At 43.7% G+C, this 15,023-nt stretch overlaps 1 protein-coding gene across 1 annotated transcript in view; it reads left to right on the top strand.

The window, feature by feature from the left end:
- The window catches only part of cerk (ceramide kinase), a gene marked incomplete at both ends in the record, with an annotated part of 95,981 nt that overhangs the window by 56,281 nt on the left and 24,677 nt on the right, over positions 1 to 15,023 (top strand). The window contains 4 exons of the mRNA XM_083661870.1: positions 5,683 to 5,757; positions 5,887 to 6,039; positions 8,309 to 8,414; positions 9,682 to 9,743. Coding sequence (XP_083517996.1) covers positions 5,683 to 5,757; positions 5,887 to 6,039; positions 8,309 to 8,414; positions 9,682 to 9,743 — 396 coding nt within the window. The remainder of the gene's footprint in view (positions 1 to 5,682; positions 5,758 to 5,886; positions 6,040 to 8,308; positions 8,415 to 9,681; positions 9,744 to 15,023) is intronic.

Below are 15,023 nucleotides of genomic sequence, written 5' to 3'. Positions count from 1 at the left end.
GATACAAACTGGAACTTTGCGGCTGAGGATATACTGTACCTTTTGACAGTATCTCCTCTCTCTGAATATCCCAACAGACTAGTGCAGATGAGTACTGTAACTGTTAAGGGGAATAAAAAGTGGAGCTGTTGTGTATGTGTCACACCAGTTGTAGCTGTGCTTTTAAGACAGCTTACGACAGCTGCCAGAAAGTCTTGTAGTGGTTGATGTGGTTGATGTAAGATGGAGCTTGTGACAGCGTGTTAATAAAAGGTTAGTTACGTTGTGGTCTGCAGTTTATTGAACATAACATTGGCGACGAGGATAATGGACTCTCTGCTCCCACCTCGCTCTGCCTGGCGAGCTGCCGATTCCGTGGGTTCGCTGGCATGAATCCTTTGAAACGTTCATAGTAGCCATCGGGCTAGCTAAAGCTAACGATGAAAGAAGGCGAGCCCTGCTGAGTCTGGGCAATGAGGGATAGCGGATTTTTCGGACTCTCGAACCCGCTCCTACATACGCAGACTGTGTCACACTGCTGTCTGGACATTTACCGTCGGCAGCACGTGGGTGAGTCTGTCCACCATTACGTAGCCGATCTGAAGGGACTGGCCAGCCTCTGTGAGTTTGGAGCGCTGGAAGATGAACTCATATGTGATCACTGATCAGCTAGCTGAGCACACTAATAAACTGAAGCTCAGAGAGAAGTTGCTACTGATGTCTCCAGACGAGCTGACTTTGGCAAAGGCTGTGGATATCGCTTTCCAACTTGAGTCAGCAGTTGGCCTAGCATCACTGCTAACGCCCTCCAGACCCGTGCTACTGACTCAGACAGCGGCGCCGCCCACAGCACGCTGGGCCTCTGGTAATTGTGGCTCCTCATCGCACCCCGACCGAGCCCCAAACTGCCCTGCCAGGGGGCAGAGGTGTTGACGCTGTGGCAAGTGGGACCATTTTGCCCGGGTCTGCCGCTCTGCTCCCGCCGCTGACAGCCCACCACCGCGTTCGCCTGGCCTACCTGCGCCGACGACCATCCAGTCAGTGGCCTCCACCCCGCTCCTAAATATTTCAACGGTCCGGCGGCTCTTTCCACGCCGGACGCTCTCCGCCAACACCGAGGATCTGTACGGCTATGGACACTCTAAAATAGGAACAGCGGGCACGATCCCCTTCACTGTGCGATATGGGACCAAAGCCCTCCCTTCATGCACCTTACAAGTGTCTCGCCATGGGGCCAACCTCATGGGCTTTGATTTGTTTTGCGAGCTGTGTTTTTCCTCATGGACAATACCAGCCCGCCATCCCGGACACGATGGAACCACTGCCTCCCATCGCGGCCCCAGGGACTGGAGAGGACTTTGGGAACTTTGATTTTCCTGGTGAGCAGCTACGGGCCCCAGCCAGGCACCCACCTGAGTCGGCCAAACCCCTAGTTCACCCAGATGCCCGTCCGGCCCGTGTCCGGGTCAGACCAGGATATTTGAAGGTCTATATCACAAATGTTTGACTTCAAGAAGTGTGTTCAGAGCATAGTCTGTTGCGTGCAGAATAATCCACATGGCTATGCTGGTGACTGGCGGTCTACCCAGAACACCTAGATAGGTTAAAAAGGGAACGGAAAAAAAGAAAGTTGATTACCGTAAATCCTCTAATAGTGAGCCTTTATTTATATTTATTTACTGAGCCGCAGAGAGCCCCCGGCCTTTGTTGGAGCGAGGCCTATATTAGAGTAGAGGCCTTTATTTCTTAAAATTAAACTCTCATGGACATACTCCTTTATTTTCATGACTTTTATTGCAAAATATTGCATAAAACCAAACAACGCAAATAAATATTGGTGGTCACTCACTCACTCAGTATCCTCCTCCTCCTCATCTAGTATGTCGGTATCCTCAGCGTCCTCATCATCATCAACATCATCCAGAACAACAAGTTCATTGTTGACCAGTTCCTCTTCATCTTCCTCATCCTCGGCTGCCTGTCTGTTCTCCTGGTCCCGCTGACGCAGCTGGGCGAGAGCCTCCCGTCCAGCGGCGCAGGGCTGTGCCTGCTTGAAGCAGTGGATGAGGTTGTCTTCACTCCCGTCAGTTTTCACAGACTGTCCACAAACTTGGAAGGACTTTTTGATCAGATCCTTGTCCAGCTTGTCCCAGGCGGCGATCACCCAGTCCACAAGCAGGTGTCGGGCAGGCGCTTTTAGGTTTCCACCTCCAGCTGTGTACTGCTTATCTGCGTCCCCAGCCATCCACTGGTCGTAGGCATCATGCAGGCTCTGCTTGAAGGGCTGATTCCACATCACACTGTCCCGAATTTTCCGCTGCATATTGCACAATGCTCTCTTTAAACTTAACGTCAAACTTTCGTCTGGCTCGTTTGGTCGGTGCCATGTTTGTTTTTATTTCTCTGGTTCGTCTGCGTTACGTCCGGTTACGTTACACGGTAGATGCGTTGTGTTATGGGAAATTTACAGTACCGTATTCACCGTAGTTTTTGCTCCTTCGTTGTTGTTTTTTTGACCCCGCCTGTATAGAGGGAGGGGCCTTTATTTGTCCGTGCAGGCCGTGCCCCCGTCCTATATTAGAGTAGAGGCCTGTAATGGAGTAGAGGCCACTATTAGAGGATTTACGGTACTATGTTCTTCTGGGTTCCCTGTGTGGGTGTGTGGTGGGGGGTGTTGTGTATGTGTCACACCAGTTGTAGCTGTGCCTTTAAGACAGCCGGGCAGCTTTACGACAGCTGCCGGAAAGTGTCGTAATGTCGTGGTTGATGTAAGATGGAGCTTGTGACAGCGTGTTAATAAAACGTTACAGTTACGTCATTTACGCAGTTTATTGAACATAACAGGAGCCTCTAAAGATCTCTGCGTGCCGCTTAAATCCATTCAAATATTCAGTTGGCTTTTCCTGACAAGCTTTAGAAGAGTCAGACGGCGTATTTCACCGTTTTCACACTCAGCAAAACAGCTGGCAGTCTGGGCCTGTCAGGAGCAACTGGGAAGAGTCGGGATGTGATTATGAAGCTCGGATGAGAAGAAGCTCAGAAAGAGAAGTGATATTCATAGAAAGAGAGAGAAAATGAGAGAGAGAGAGTGCTCATCTTCATACTCATCTGTGTGTCCACCGCTCAATGACAGACTTGATCTACCCTGATTCCCCTCTGTCACGCCTCTGTGAGCGTGCTCAAAACATCACTAGTCAGATATCTCTCTTTCTCTCTTCTCTTTTCTTCCAACCTATCTCTCTCTTTCTCTTTCTCACACTCTCTCTCGCACGCATGCACGCACACACACACACACACACACACACACACACACACACACACACACACACACACACACACACACACACACACACACAGTTTTTGGTGGCAGTGGTCCATTTCCCCAGATGAGGATCATCAAACTGTGGCAGATAGGTCTGAAATGATGTCATGTAGAATAGAAAGAGAGATAGATACTGTGGTAGATAGGTCTGAAATGATGCCATGTAGCATAGAAAGAGAGATAGATACTGTGGCAGATAGGTCTGAAATGATGTCATGTAGCATAGAGAGATAGATACTGTGGTAGATAGGTCTGAAATGATGTCATGTAGCATAGAGAGATAGATACTGTGGTAGATAGGTCTGAAATGATGTCATGTAGCATAGAAAGAGAGATAGATACTGTGGTAGATAGGTCTGAAATTATGTCATGTAGCATAGAGAGATAGATACTGTGGCAGATAGGTCTGAAATGATGCCATGTAGCATAGAGAGATAGATACTGTGGTAGATAGGTCTGAAATGATGCCATGTAGCATAGAGAGATAGATACTGTGGTAGATAGGTCTGAAATGATGCCATGTAGCATAGAGAGATAGATACTGTGGTAGATAGGTCTGAAATGATGCCATGTAGCATAGAAAGAGAGATAGATACTGTGGTAGATAGGTCTGAAATGATGCCATGTAGCATAGAAAGAGAGATAGATACTGTGGTAGATAGGTCTGAAATGATGCCATGTAGAATAGAAAGAGAGATAGATACTGTGGTAGATAGGTCTGAAATGATGCCATGTAGAATAGAAAGAGAGATAGATACTGTGGTAGATAGGTCTGAAATGATGCCATGTAGCATAGAAAGAGAGATAGATACTGTGGTAGATAGGTCTGAAATGATGCCATGTAGCATAGAAAGAGAGATAGATACTGTGGTAGATGGGTCTGAAATGATGCCATGTAGCATAGAGAGATAGATACTGTGGTAGATAGGTCTGAAATGATGCCATGTAGCATAGAGAGATAGATAGATACTGTGGTAGATGGGTCTGAAATGATGCCATGTAGCATAGAGAGATAGATACTGTGGTAGATAGGTCTGAAATGATGCCATGTAGCATAGAAAGAGAGATAGATACTGTGGTAGATAGGTCTGAAATTATGTCATGTAGCATAGAAAGAAAGATAGATACTGTGGTAGATAGGTCTGAAATGATGCCATGTAGCATAGAAAGAAAGATAGATACTGTGGTAGATAGGTCTGAAATGATGCCATGTAGCATAGAAAGAAAGATAGATACTGTGGTAGATAGGTCTGAAATGATGCCATGTAGCATAGAAAGAAAGATAGATACTGTGGTAGATAGGTCTGAAATGATGTCATGTAGCATAGAGAGATAGATACTGTGGTAGATAGGTCTGAAATGATGCCATGTAGCATAGAAAGAGAGATAGATACTGTGGTAGATAGGTCTGAAATGATGCCATGTAGCATAGAGAGATATATACTGTGGTAGATAGGTCTGAAATGATGCCATGTAGCATAGAAAGAGAGATAGATACTGTGGTAGATAGGTCTGAAATTATGTCATGTAGCATAGAGAGATAGATACTGTGGTAGATGGGTCTGAAATGATGCCATGTAGCATAGAAAGAAAGATAGATACTGTGGTAGATAGGTCTGAAATGATGCCATGTAGCATAGAAAGAGAGATAGATACTGTGGTAGATAGGTCTGAAATGATGCCATGTAGCATAGAAAGAAAGATAGATACTGTGGTAGATAGGTCTGAAATGATGCCATGTAGCATAGAAAGAAAGATAGATAGAGCCTTATTAGCCCTCAAGTTTAATGATTTAATGTCAAACGGAACATTTCTCTCAAGGCAAGGAATGCCTCTTAGCCTTCATTTGTTGCCTGAGTGTTGATGGTCGCCTTGGGCCAAGAGTTGTCTGATTAGTTAACTTGAGGACTGAAACGTCTGCTTAATAAAACCACTCAGCTGGATTTTGTTTTCATGGTCTTACTTGGTTAGTCATCTAATTCAATGCCCAGCTCCTAAATTAGATAAACAGTATTTAAACTTAAGCAAGCGGTTGAAAGTCACAATGAAACAGCATTTTGAGAGCGTCTTGCTTCTGTTATTTTGACGTACTGTAGTTCTGTTATTTTGACATACTGTAGTTCTGTTATATAATCTGTTATACTGTAGTTCTGTTATATAATCTGTTATAATAATATAATATTAACATTAGGATTAGACTGTGATGTCATTATTCATTCATATTAGTCATATATGTTATTAATCATTTTTATCAGGCCTGGCGCGGGCCTCGTTGGCCTGGCGGGCCCGCCAGGCCTGTACAATTGTAGAGGAAACATTGCATCTCTACCTTGGTTATGGTCGATAGTTGACTTCTGACCAGTATATCTCGTATCTCACAGGGTCGACTGATTGTATCTGCTTTGCCACAGTGGGTACCAATGATCCAGTGACTTCTGCTTTACACATCATCGTGGGTGAGTAGATGTCCTTGTACACTCAGGATATCACCTCTTATCTTACTGCTTCACATTGTTATCAGTGCTGTTTAGGAAACTACATAGAAACTCAGTGAGCTGCTAAGATATGATGGGTGTGTCTTACAGGAGATTCCCAGCCAATGGACGTGTGTTCAGTCCACCACAATAACACGTTCCTCAGATACTCGGTGTCGTTGATTGGTTATGGTTTCTATGGAGATGTGTTGACCGACAGCGAGAGGAAGAGGTGGATGGGGCCTGCTAGATATGACCTGTCAGGTATGAGGGCCGTAATTTACTAAGTGTCTTTAGTGTGTGTATATATATATATATTGTGTATATATATATATATATATATATATATATATATATATATATATTTATTTATTTATTTTTTCAGCTCAGGCCTACCTACACTCCTTCCCCTTTGTTTTACCCATGGTCTAGCTGCACTCTGAGCTCACTGGCTTTTCAGGTGGGTTAAACCTGACTTTATCACTAACACAGATTCAGGTTCCTGTGTAGCTCAATGGTGAGACTCGCTAACACAGATTCAGGCTCCTGTGTAGCTCAATGGTGAGACTCGCTAACACAGATTCAGGCTCCTGTGTAGCTCAATGGTGAGACTCGCTAACACAGATTCAGGCTCCTGTGTAGCTTAATGGTGAGACTCACTAACACAGATTCAGGCCCCTGTGTAGCTTAATGGTGAGACTCACTAACACAGATTCAGGCTCCTGTGTAGCTCAATGGTGAGACTCACTAACACAGATTCAGGCTCCTGTGTAGCTTAATGGTGAGACTCACTAACACAGATTCAGGCCCCTGTGTAGCTTAATGGTGAGACTCACTAACACAGATTCAGGCTCCTGTGTAGCTCAATGGTGAGACTCACTAACACAGATTCAGGCTCCTGTGTAGCTTAATGGTGAGACTCACTAACACAGATTCAGGCCCCTGTGTAGCTTAATGGTGAGACTCACTAACACAGATTCAGGCTCCTGTGTAGCTCAATGGTGAGACTCGCTAACACAGATTCAGGCTCCTGTGTAGCTCAATGGTGAGACTCACTAACACAGATTCAGGCTCCTGTGTAGCTCAATGGTGAGACTCACTAACACAGATTCAGGCTCCTGTGTAGCTCAATGGTGAGACTCACTAACACAGATTCAGGCTCCTGTGTAGCTCAATGGTGAGACTCACTAACACAGATTCAGGCTCCTGTGTAGCTCAATGGTGAGACTCACTAACACAGATTCAGGCTCCTGTGTAGCTCAATGGTGAGACTCACTAACACAGATGCAGGCTCCTGTGTAGCTCAATGGTGAGACTCACTAACACTGGGGCCATGCATTCTAAATGCCTGCACTCATTGTACTGTAAGGCGCTTTATACAAAGGCATCTTACTCTTAGTGTAGAGAAGAGGATAATCCTGAACCTGAAACCTGGAGAAGGTACTGTATGGAAAATACAACTAGTTGGCTATTGGCTTCATTCAGCTGGTTGAAAACAGTTTCATAGTTACCTCAAGCATGGCACCTAACATGACTAAATACAACACTTATCCATCATCAACACAGTATAAGTGGCACCTAACATGACTACTAAATACAACATTTGATCCTTCCACGCATGTGTCTGTCAGGTGAAAAGGAGCGGCTGGTGACTGCACATGTATCGGAGGAAGCATGTGCTAGTCTACAACTCTCCCCAGATCAGCAGAAGGGGTGGTGCAACGACGGGGACAGCTTGGCAGGGAGAATTGGCCAAATACAATTGGGGAGAAAACATTAATAAAAAAAAATGCAATCAATTAGCTTCTGGACCAGAGAATGTTATCTGGACACCAATATTGTTTCTAACTTCGCTTAAATCAGGGTTCCCATCATCAACCTCCTGGAAATGTTATAAAAAATGTTTTTATGTCATTCAAAACTTTGACCTGTAAAGCAAAAAGTGATTGATGTTTGACATTGTATATGTGCAAATTAAATATATTCATTAGATATGTTGAAATGTACAAATGTTGTTGTTTTTGCACTAAATACATACATTTAAGAGTTGCATTTAACCCATTGATACCTGATGCAGCATTTGCGTGTATATCCCTCATTTGTGTGTATATCCCTTTAAGACGCGGTTCGCGGTCTTAAAGGGATATACACACAAATGCTGCATCAGGTATCAATGGGTTAAAGGAAGATGACATTCATTTGTAAGTGTTCTTTATCCATTTCCACATCCACAGTACTTCAGTCATGAAAATGTGGTATGAAGCTATGGAAAATATATGGGAAAGTTTGAGAATTTAATTGCGATATGGGAACACTGCGAAATTATTTCTTATCATTTGTTTACGCCTACAACCGCCTCAAGAGAAGGAAGTATACCGGTGCAATTTGTTATCCAGACGGTCACTGTAACGAGATTTTGTTCTTACAGTAATTAACTTGCCAGGTATAATTAGGCTTCTATTAAACACAGAGAAATAAGATATACGTGTATATCGGCATGTATTCTCTGGCCCACTCTCTGTTTTTGTACCAGGAGTGAAAACGTTCCTGAGCCACAACTACTACCAAGGCACCGTATCTTTCCTCCCTGCCGAGGACAATCTGGGGAACCCCAGGGACAAGCTGCAGTGCCGATCCGGGTAAATAAACCAAACGCACTGGCCCTAAACACACACACACACACACACACACACACACACACGCAGACACACACACACACACACACACACACACACACACACACACACACACACACACACACACACACACGCAGACACACACACACACACACACACACACACACACACACACACAGGGTTCAGCTAGATTACAGCTATGCACTCCATTGCTAGAGCTTTTCAGCAGTCAGAAATCTTTGACAATGTGCTAACTTATCTGATGTAGTTCAATAGCAGTGGTATACCTGCCAGAGCTTAAATGGGATAGTTTAGGTTTTCAAGAGGCCTAGCTATCTGATTTATCGTCGACTGACTGAGAGCCTATTCAGTCCGTTGTGAAAAGTACTTGACTCAGTGCTTTGCTTTCTGAGATGCTGGGCACAGACATTGTTCGCGTTTGTTAGGAATGTTAGTGGGAGTGAAAAGGGCCTGAAAAGCATTCATCTGAAAAGTGCCATGTATCCTGGCTGTTGGACAAAATGTTTCAGCAGAGAAAGCGATGTGATTACTCCACAAAAGGCTGTTTCTGGCTCACTTCCATCCACATTTCTAACAAAATCCAATAATAATAATATTTCAATAAACAAAACCCTGGTACATGTTTGTTTTTTTAGGATGGACTGAATGAAGTCCCAGGTGATCCTAAATGTTTCAGGCCTTCCCAATATTGTCACTATGTGGGGCGTCCGGGTAGTGCAGCGGTAGATTCCCTGCCTACCAATACGAGGGTCGCTGGTTCGATCCCCCGTGTTAGCTCCGGCTTGGTCTGGCGTCCATATAGGCACAATTGGCCGTGTCTGGGGGTGGGAAGCCGGTGGGGTATGAGTCCTGGTCGCTGCACTAGTGCTAGCGTTGGGGGGGAGGGGAACTGGGGGGCGGATAGCATGATCCTCCCATGTGCCACGTCCTGCCGTGAAAGCCCTCGCTGTCAGGTGAAGAGAAGAAGGCTGGCGACTGCACATGTATCAGAGGAAGCATGTGCTAGTCTACAACTCTCCTCAGATTGGCAGAGGAGGTGGGACAGCAGGGGGAATTGGCCAAGTACAATTGCGGAGAAAACGGGGCGAAATGTGAAAAAAGATTGGCACTATGTGACACAGCGAAGTGGCTTAATCACTGTAAAACGTGTGTGTGTGTGTGTGTGTGTGTGTGTCTGTGTGTGTGTGTGTGTGTGTGTCTGTGTCTGTGTCTGTGTGTCTGTGTGTGTGTCTGTGTGCTGGTATTTCAGGTGCCGTGTCTGCCAGCACAAGTCAGAGGACAAGCCTTGTGAGATGGAGAAGACTGATAAAGGTCAGAGTTTTGGTTATCCCTCTGTCGCCGCTTGTAATATGCCTAATAATTAGTAAGCGTATCGCCCATTCATCTACCTCATTATCTGTTCACACAGGCAGGCACACACACACACACACACACACACACACAGACACAGAAATCATTGCGCTTCCAACTTCTGCCTCTCAGATTTGGCCTTATCTCCATTTTCTCTTTGGGTTGATTGTCTCCTGGAGCACAGTGAACTCAATTAGGGTTGAATGATGAAAATATAATCAGATCATGGCAAAAGGGGTGTGCCTCCCTCCTCGCCGTCGTGCATAGGAGTGTTTTTTTCCCCATCATATCGATTTCCAAATGCCCAGCATCAGCTACTGTGTCTGGTTGATGACATCACATGTTGCCTGATGCATAAGCCCCTTTTACACAGCCTGTAAAAGTCACAAGGATGGAATGGCGTGTGATTTTGTTCCCGCCTTTCGTTCCGCCAGTGGAGGTAGTAACAACACTGAATCAACATCTGTTTAAAAGTGTAACGGCCGGGAAGACAGATCAAAGCTCAGCTCATTCATTAAAAACATGAGAGGAGGAGAGAAAACCACCTCCAGATGTTCTACTATCAGAAATAAGTGAACCAAAGCATAGACTATCATCCAATACAGCAGCAGAATCAAAGCAATTACAAAAATGCTGTTTACTGCGGTCTCGCCTGTGCACGTTCCCTTACAAAAAACAACTATAACGTTAGAGTATTCCTGTGCATTTATAGCCTACTAAATAGCCTATATCCCAACAAATCCATAACTCCTATAGGCATATTATAATAGATTTGACGTTACGGCCATCACAGCAATAAAAAGGGGAAAGGCATAAATGAAAGCAAAAAAAGTAGCCAATATGTGATCCATGACTGCAACAGGGGCTGGCTCCGTCCTTACAGTTTATGAGTGAGTAGGTTAGGCTATTTATAGTCTCGCTTTATCCTCAAACGATGTTGACATAGGCATAATTAACGGACATAATAATAAGCTTAAGGTCATGTCAGATGACCTCTCTATCGCTGTTTTTTTTTCACAATACGCCTGCAGCAGCTCCTTCCAGCAGGTAGGCTACTGTTCACATCTCCATAGCAACGATGGAACGTGACGCCTCTTTTGCGTGCGAAAAGCCAACTCGCCTGTCTTAAGCTATTTAGCTCAGTGGTCTTAAGCAGTTTCTGTGTAAAAAGGCAACGCACGCTCCGCTGCGGGCCTTCCTAACAGCGTTATTGCGGGATCTCTGTGTAAAAGTGGAAAAACACCATTGCTGTGGTAGATAGGAAATATATCGATATCGTGATGTGAGACTAGATATCGTCTTAGATTTTGGATATTGATTCGTAATATCGTGATATGTAAGTGTTGTCTTTTCCTGGTTTAAAAAGCTGCATTACAGTAAAATCCTGTCATTTTCTGAACGTACCAGACTGTTCTAGCTGTTCTGTTATTTGCGTTTACCCACTTAGTCATTATATCCACATTACTGATGATTATGTAAATATGTTGTGAATGAAACCATGTCTTTGCATTTTATTTTGATCACAGTCTTGTTTGAATCAAAATCACTTGTGACATCTCACATGTGGCTTTGACTTACAACTGAACATTTAGCCCACTTTGTAGAAAATACTGAGATATATTATCGTGTATCGCCATTCAGCCTAAAAATAACAAGATATGATTGTTGGTCCATATCGCACAGCCCTAACGCACGCACCCACGTACGCACACACATACACACATACACACACACACACACACACACACACACACACACACACACTTCATTATCTACAATCCTCACAGCCCACCGACATTGCAGTAAAAAACCGCGAGAGGGGGATGAAATACTGGCTGTGCGTGTGTGTGTGTGTGTGTGTGTGTGTGTGTGCAGCAGATGAGCTGTGTGTTTACAGAGGGCTCTCTCCCGGCCTCTAATTGGTGTCGTGTGCGGATGTTAATTTCTGAGACTTTCTGTCTTGTCTTGGCTAGCTGGGGCTGTGGGTCCCTGTGGAGTGTGTGAGAGAGTGAGCATAACCTGTGTGTGTGTGTGTGTGTGTGTGTGTGTGTGTGTGTGTGTGTGTGTGTGTGTGTGTGTGATGTGTGACAGATTCCCACTAATCAGGAAGAGATTTGGCTCTGCCAGTGCTGCCGTTTGTTGAGTTTTTTTTCTGGCGAGGGAAATCTCAGGCAACTGCTGAATCAATGAGGCAAGACACAGTCTTTCTGCAAACGAGCCTGCCTCTCCCCCAAAAGCAAATAGTCATTTGGAAACATTCGACTAATGTCGAGCCTACAGCCCCCCCCCCCTCCCTCTCTAATCACTAGTTCCCAATTAGTATATTGTTGTTTTTTATGTAGCCTCGCCGGGCTTGTTATCATTGGTTCAGGTTATCACCCCTCTAAGTTTGTTTTGTGAGATGAGGGGGGAAAGGTAATGAATTGTTTTGCTTTCCGAGATCCCATAATATTCCCTCTGGGATGCTCGTCAAATCAATAAGATGCTAATTTGGACTTCTGTGATCACATTTACAGCTTATTCCAATGCCTGTCACCATGGTGACAGGCATTGCCAGTCCCATGGGCGATGCTGTGCCTCTGATTCACCACCACTTGTAAACAGTAGCTATTGCCTGGGAAACAGGGTGCTTGCTGATGCGGGTGCAAACACTGCATCTGCGATGTCAGATCTGCAGGGTATATGTACAGTTAAATAACAAGCGCAAATACCTTTAAGCCCACAGCGCCGTTGTGGCACCACGCCTGCTCCCACCACCCACATCCCCCTATCCACTCACCCTATCCACCACTTCAATCCAGTGGGTTAGCTCGGCCTTTGGCACAGGAAGCCACGGAAGTGATTCTGAAAACTGTAGTTCCTCGAATGGCCACTTGAGGTAGAGATAGAAAACAATATGTTTTGGGCGTGATTAAACGTCCGTGAGTGAGTGAGTGTTTAAAGAAATATCAATGAAAACAAAAGTAAATAGCTGCCTATCAGGCTACATCGACATGACATGACTACTGTTTTCAAATTCAGGGCCACCAACTGAATCAAGTTGTGTGAACTTAATTCTCCAAATCTCATAGGATCCTCCATTCCATGTCCTGTCAAAGACCAGCAGCTTTCCCTTGGCCAAACTGGACTTGGTTTTGAAACATAAGTGTGAGACATATTCAGATTCAAGGTTAAAACACAGACTACAAATTTTCTTGAAATCTGTAAGCACCAAAGTGTCTATTTTGGGTTTATCGGGGTAAGGCTGCTATGCTATGCTCTATGAATACTTAGTAAGACATCTGGATCTTAATAGACCCTGATCAGCATCGCTACTTTTTTGTGACTGTTGTATAATTTCAAAATGAGATTGCTGAAAAGCTGACTTTTTGGAGATACCCAAGTTGATGGTCTCCATCTGCCAACAGCTGCATGTGTGTTGAATAGCCAAACTGCGGGCTAAACCCAAGTCAAACTCGCATCTCTCATCTAACAAACAAGTAGCCTAAGGGAACGCACCTCACACGATTGGAGGTGTGAACACTGGTATGAACACCAGAGAAGGTAAATTACTGCAAAGAGTGCAGTCCATCATACTTCCACCTAGAAGTGCAACGATTAAGCAATTAGTCCATCGACAGAAAATTAATTGAAAACTATTTTGTATAATTGTAGTACTTTTTTTGTTTTGTTCAAAGTTTTTTTATTCGTTTTCTGTATATCATACAAAATACAAAATACAGATTTAAATACACTTGACACTTTTAAACAAAAACCCATCCCACGAGAACCCCTAGCCTATTACACCACATACATCATGTCATACATCACAGTATATCAATACACAAAGACACAAAAGAAAAAGAAAAGAAAGAAAAAAAAAAACACACACACAAAAAACACAACAACAACAACAAAAACAGATTAATGAAAATAAATATGAGAGAGGGGGGGGGGTAAATCTATACATTTGAAATGCTTGAAGCGTCCATTTTCTCTACCTGGTCCAGGACTGGCTGCCAGATGGTATAAAAGTCGAGAGCACAACCCCTTGTAGCGTATCGGATTTTTTCTAGGGTTAGATGATACATAAGATCTGTGACCGAGTGATTGAAAGTTGGAGGAAACTTGTCTTTCCATTTCAGGAGTACATGTCTTCTAGCCAGAAGTGTACCAAACGCTATCATCTTTTTACTGCATTGGTTGAGGGAGAGATCATGCAGGACCACACCAAAGATTGCAATTATGGCAAGAGGTTCAATGGATATTTCCAGTATATCAGACAATTCTTTAAATATGGACTGCCAAAAATCTACTAATTTTGGGCAAAGCCAAAACATATGTGATAAAGTGGCTGGGGTTGTTTGACAGCGATCACAATTAGGACCCATGTTTGGTGTCAATTTGGCCAATCTCGCCCTGGAACAATGCAGTCTATGTACAATCTTGAATTGTAGGACTTTATGTTTTAAACAAATTGAAGAGGAGAATATTTTTTCTAATATGGATTCCCATACATCCTCAGAAAGATCTGTATCTAATTCTTCCTCCCATTGATTTTTTAAATGTATCAAGGGTTCTAGATTGTGAGAGTTGAGTGAGGTATAGATCCTTCCAATACTCCCTTTTGGGTAAGAGCTAAGCTCCAAAACAGATTCAAGGAGAGAGCTGGGCGGTAATGATGGATAATGAACCGAACATGAAGATACAAAACTACGAAGCTGTAAATATTTATAGAACTGAAAGTTGGGGATTTTAAATTTTAAACTCAACTGTTCGAATGATGCGAAATTATCATTAATATATAAATCTTTTAATTTGGCTAGTCCGTTCTTGGCCCAGGTATTGAAGGACCCATCTATAATAGATGGCTTAAACATATTATTTCTTGTTATAGGGGCATTTACTGATAAATGATTAAGTGAAAAAGCTCGTCTAAACTGTGCCCAGACTTTCATAGAGTGTTTGACTACTGGGTTCACAGAGTAACTGGATATAGGTTCAGGCAATGGGAATTTGGAACAAAGTAAAGCATGTAAAGAGGCAGGCCCGCATGACATGTTTTCCAGTTGCAACCATTTGGGACTGCTCACCTGTGATGGTTTAAGCCAATAAGCCATAGCACGTATATTGGCTGCCCCTATAGTAATATTGAAAGTTGGGTAACGATAATCCTCCATCTACACGATGTCGCTGTAAAATGCTCTTACGTTTTCGTGGATTCTTCTTATTCCAAATAAATGAAGAAATCAACTTATCTAA

This window comes from Poromitra crassiceps (genome assembly GCF_964638095.1).
Source record: "Poromitra crassiceps genome assembly, chromosome: 2".
Taxonomy (NCBI): Eukaryota; Metazoa; Chordata; class Actinopteri; order Beryciformes; family Melamphaidae; genus Poromitra; species Poromitra crassiceps.
The sequence above is the reverse complement of the archived record's forward strand: the minus strand, read 5'-3'. Positions and strand labels throughout refer to the sequence as shown.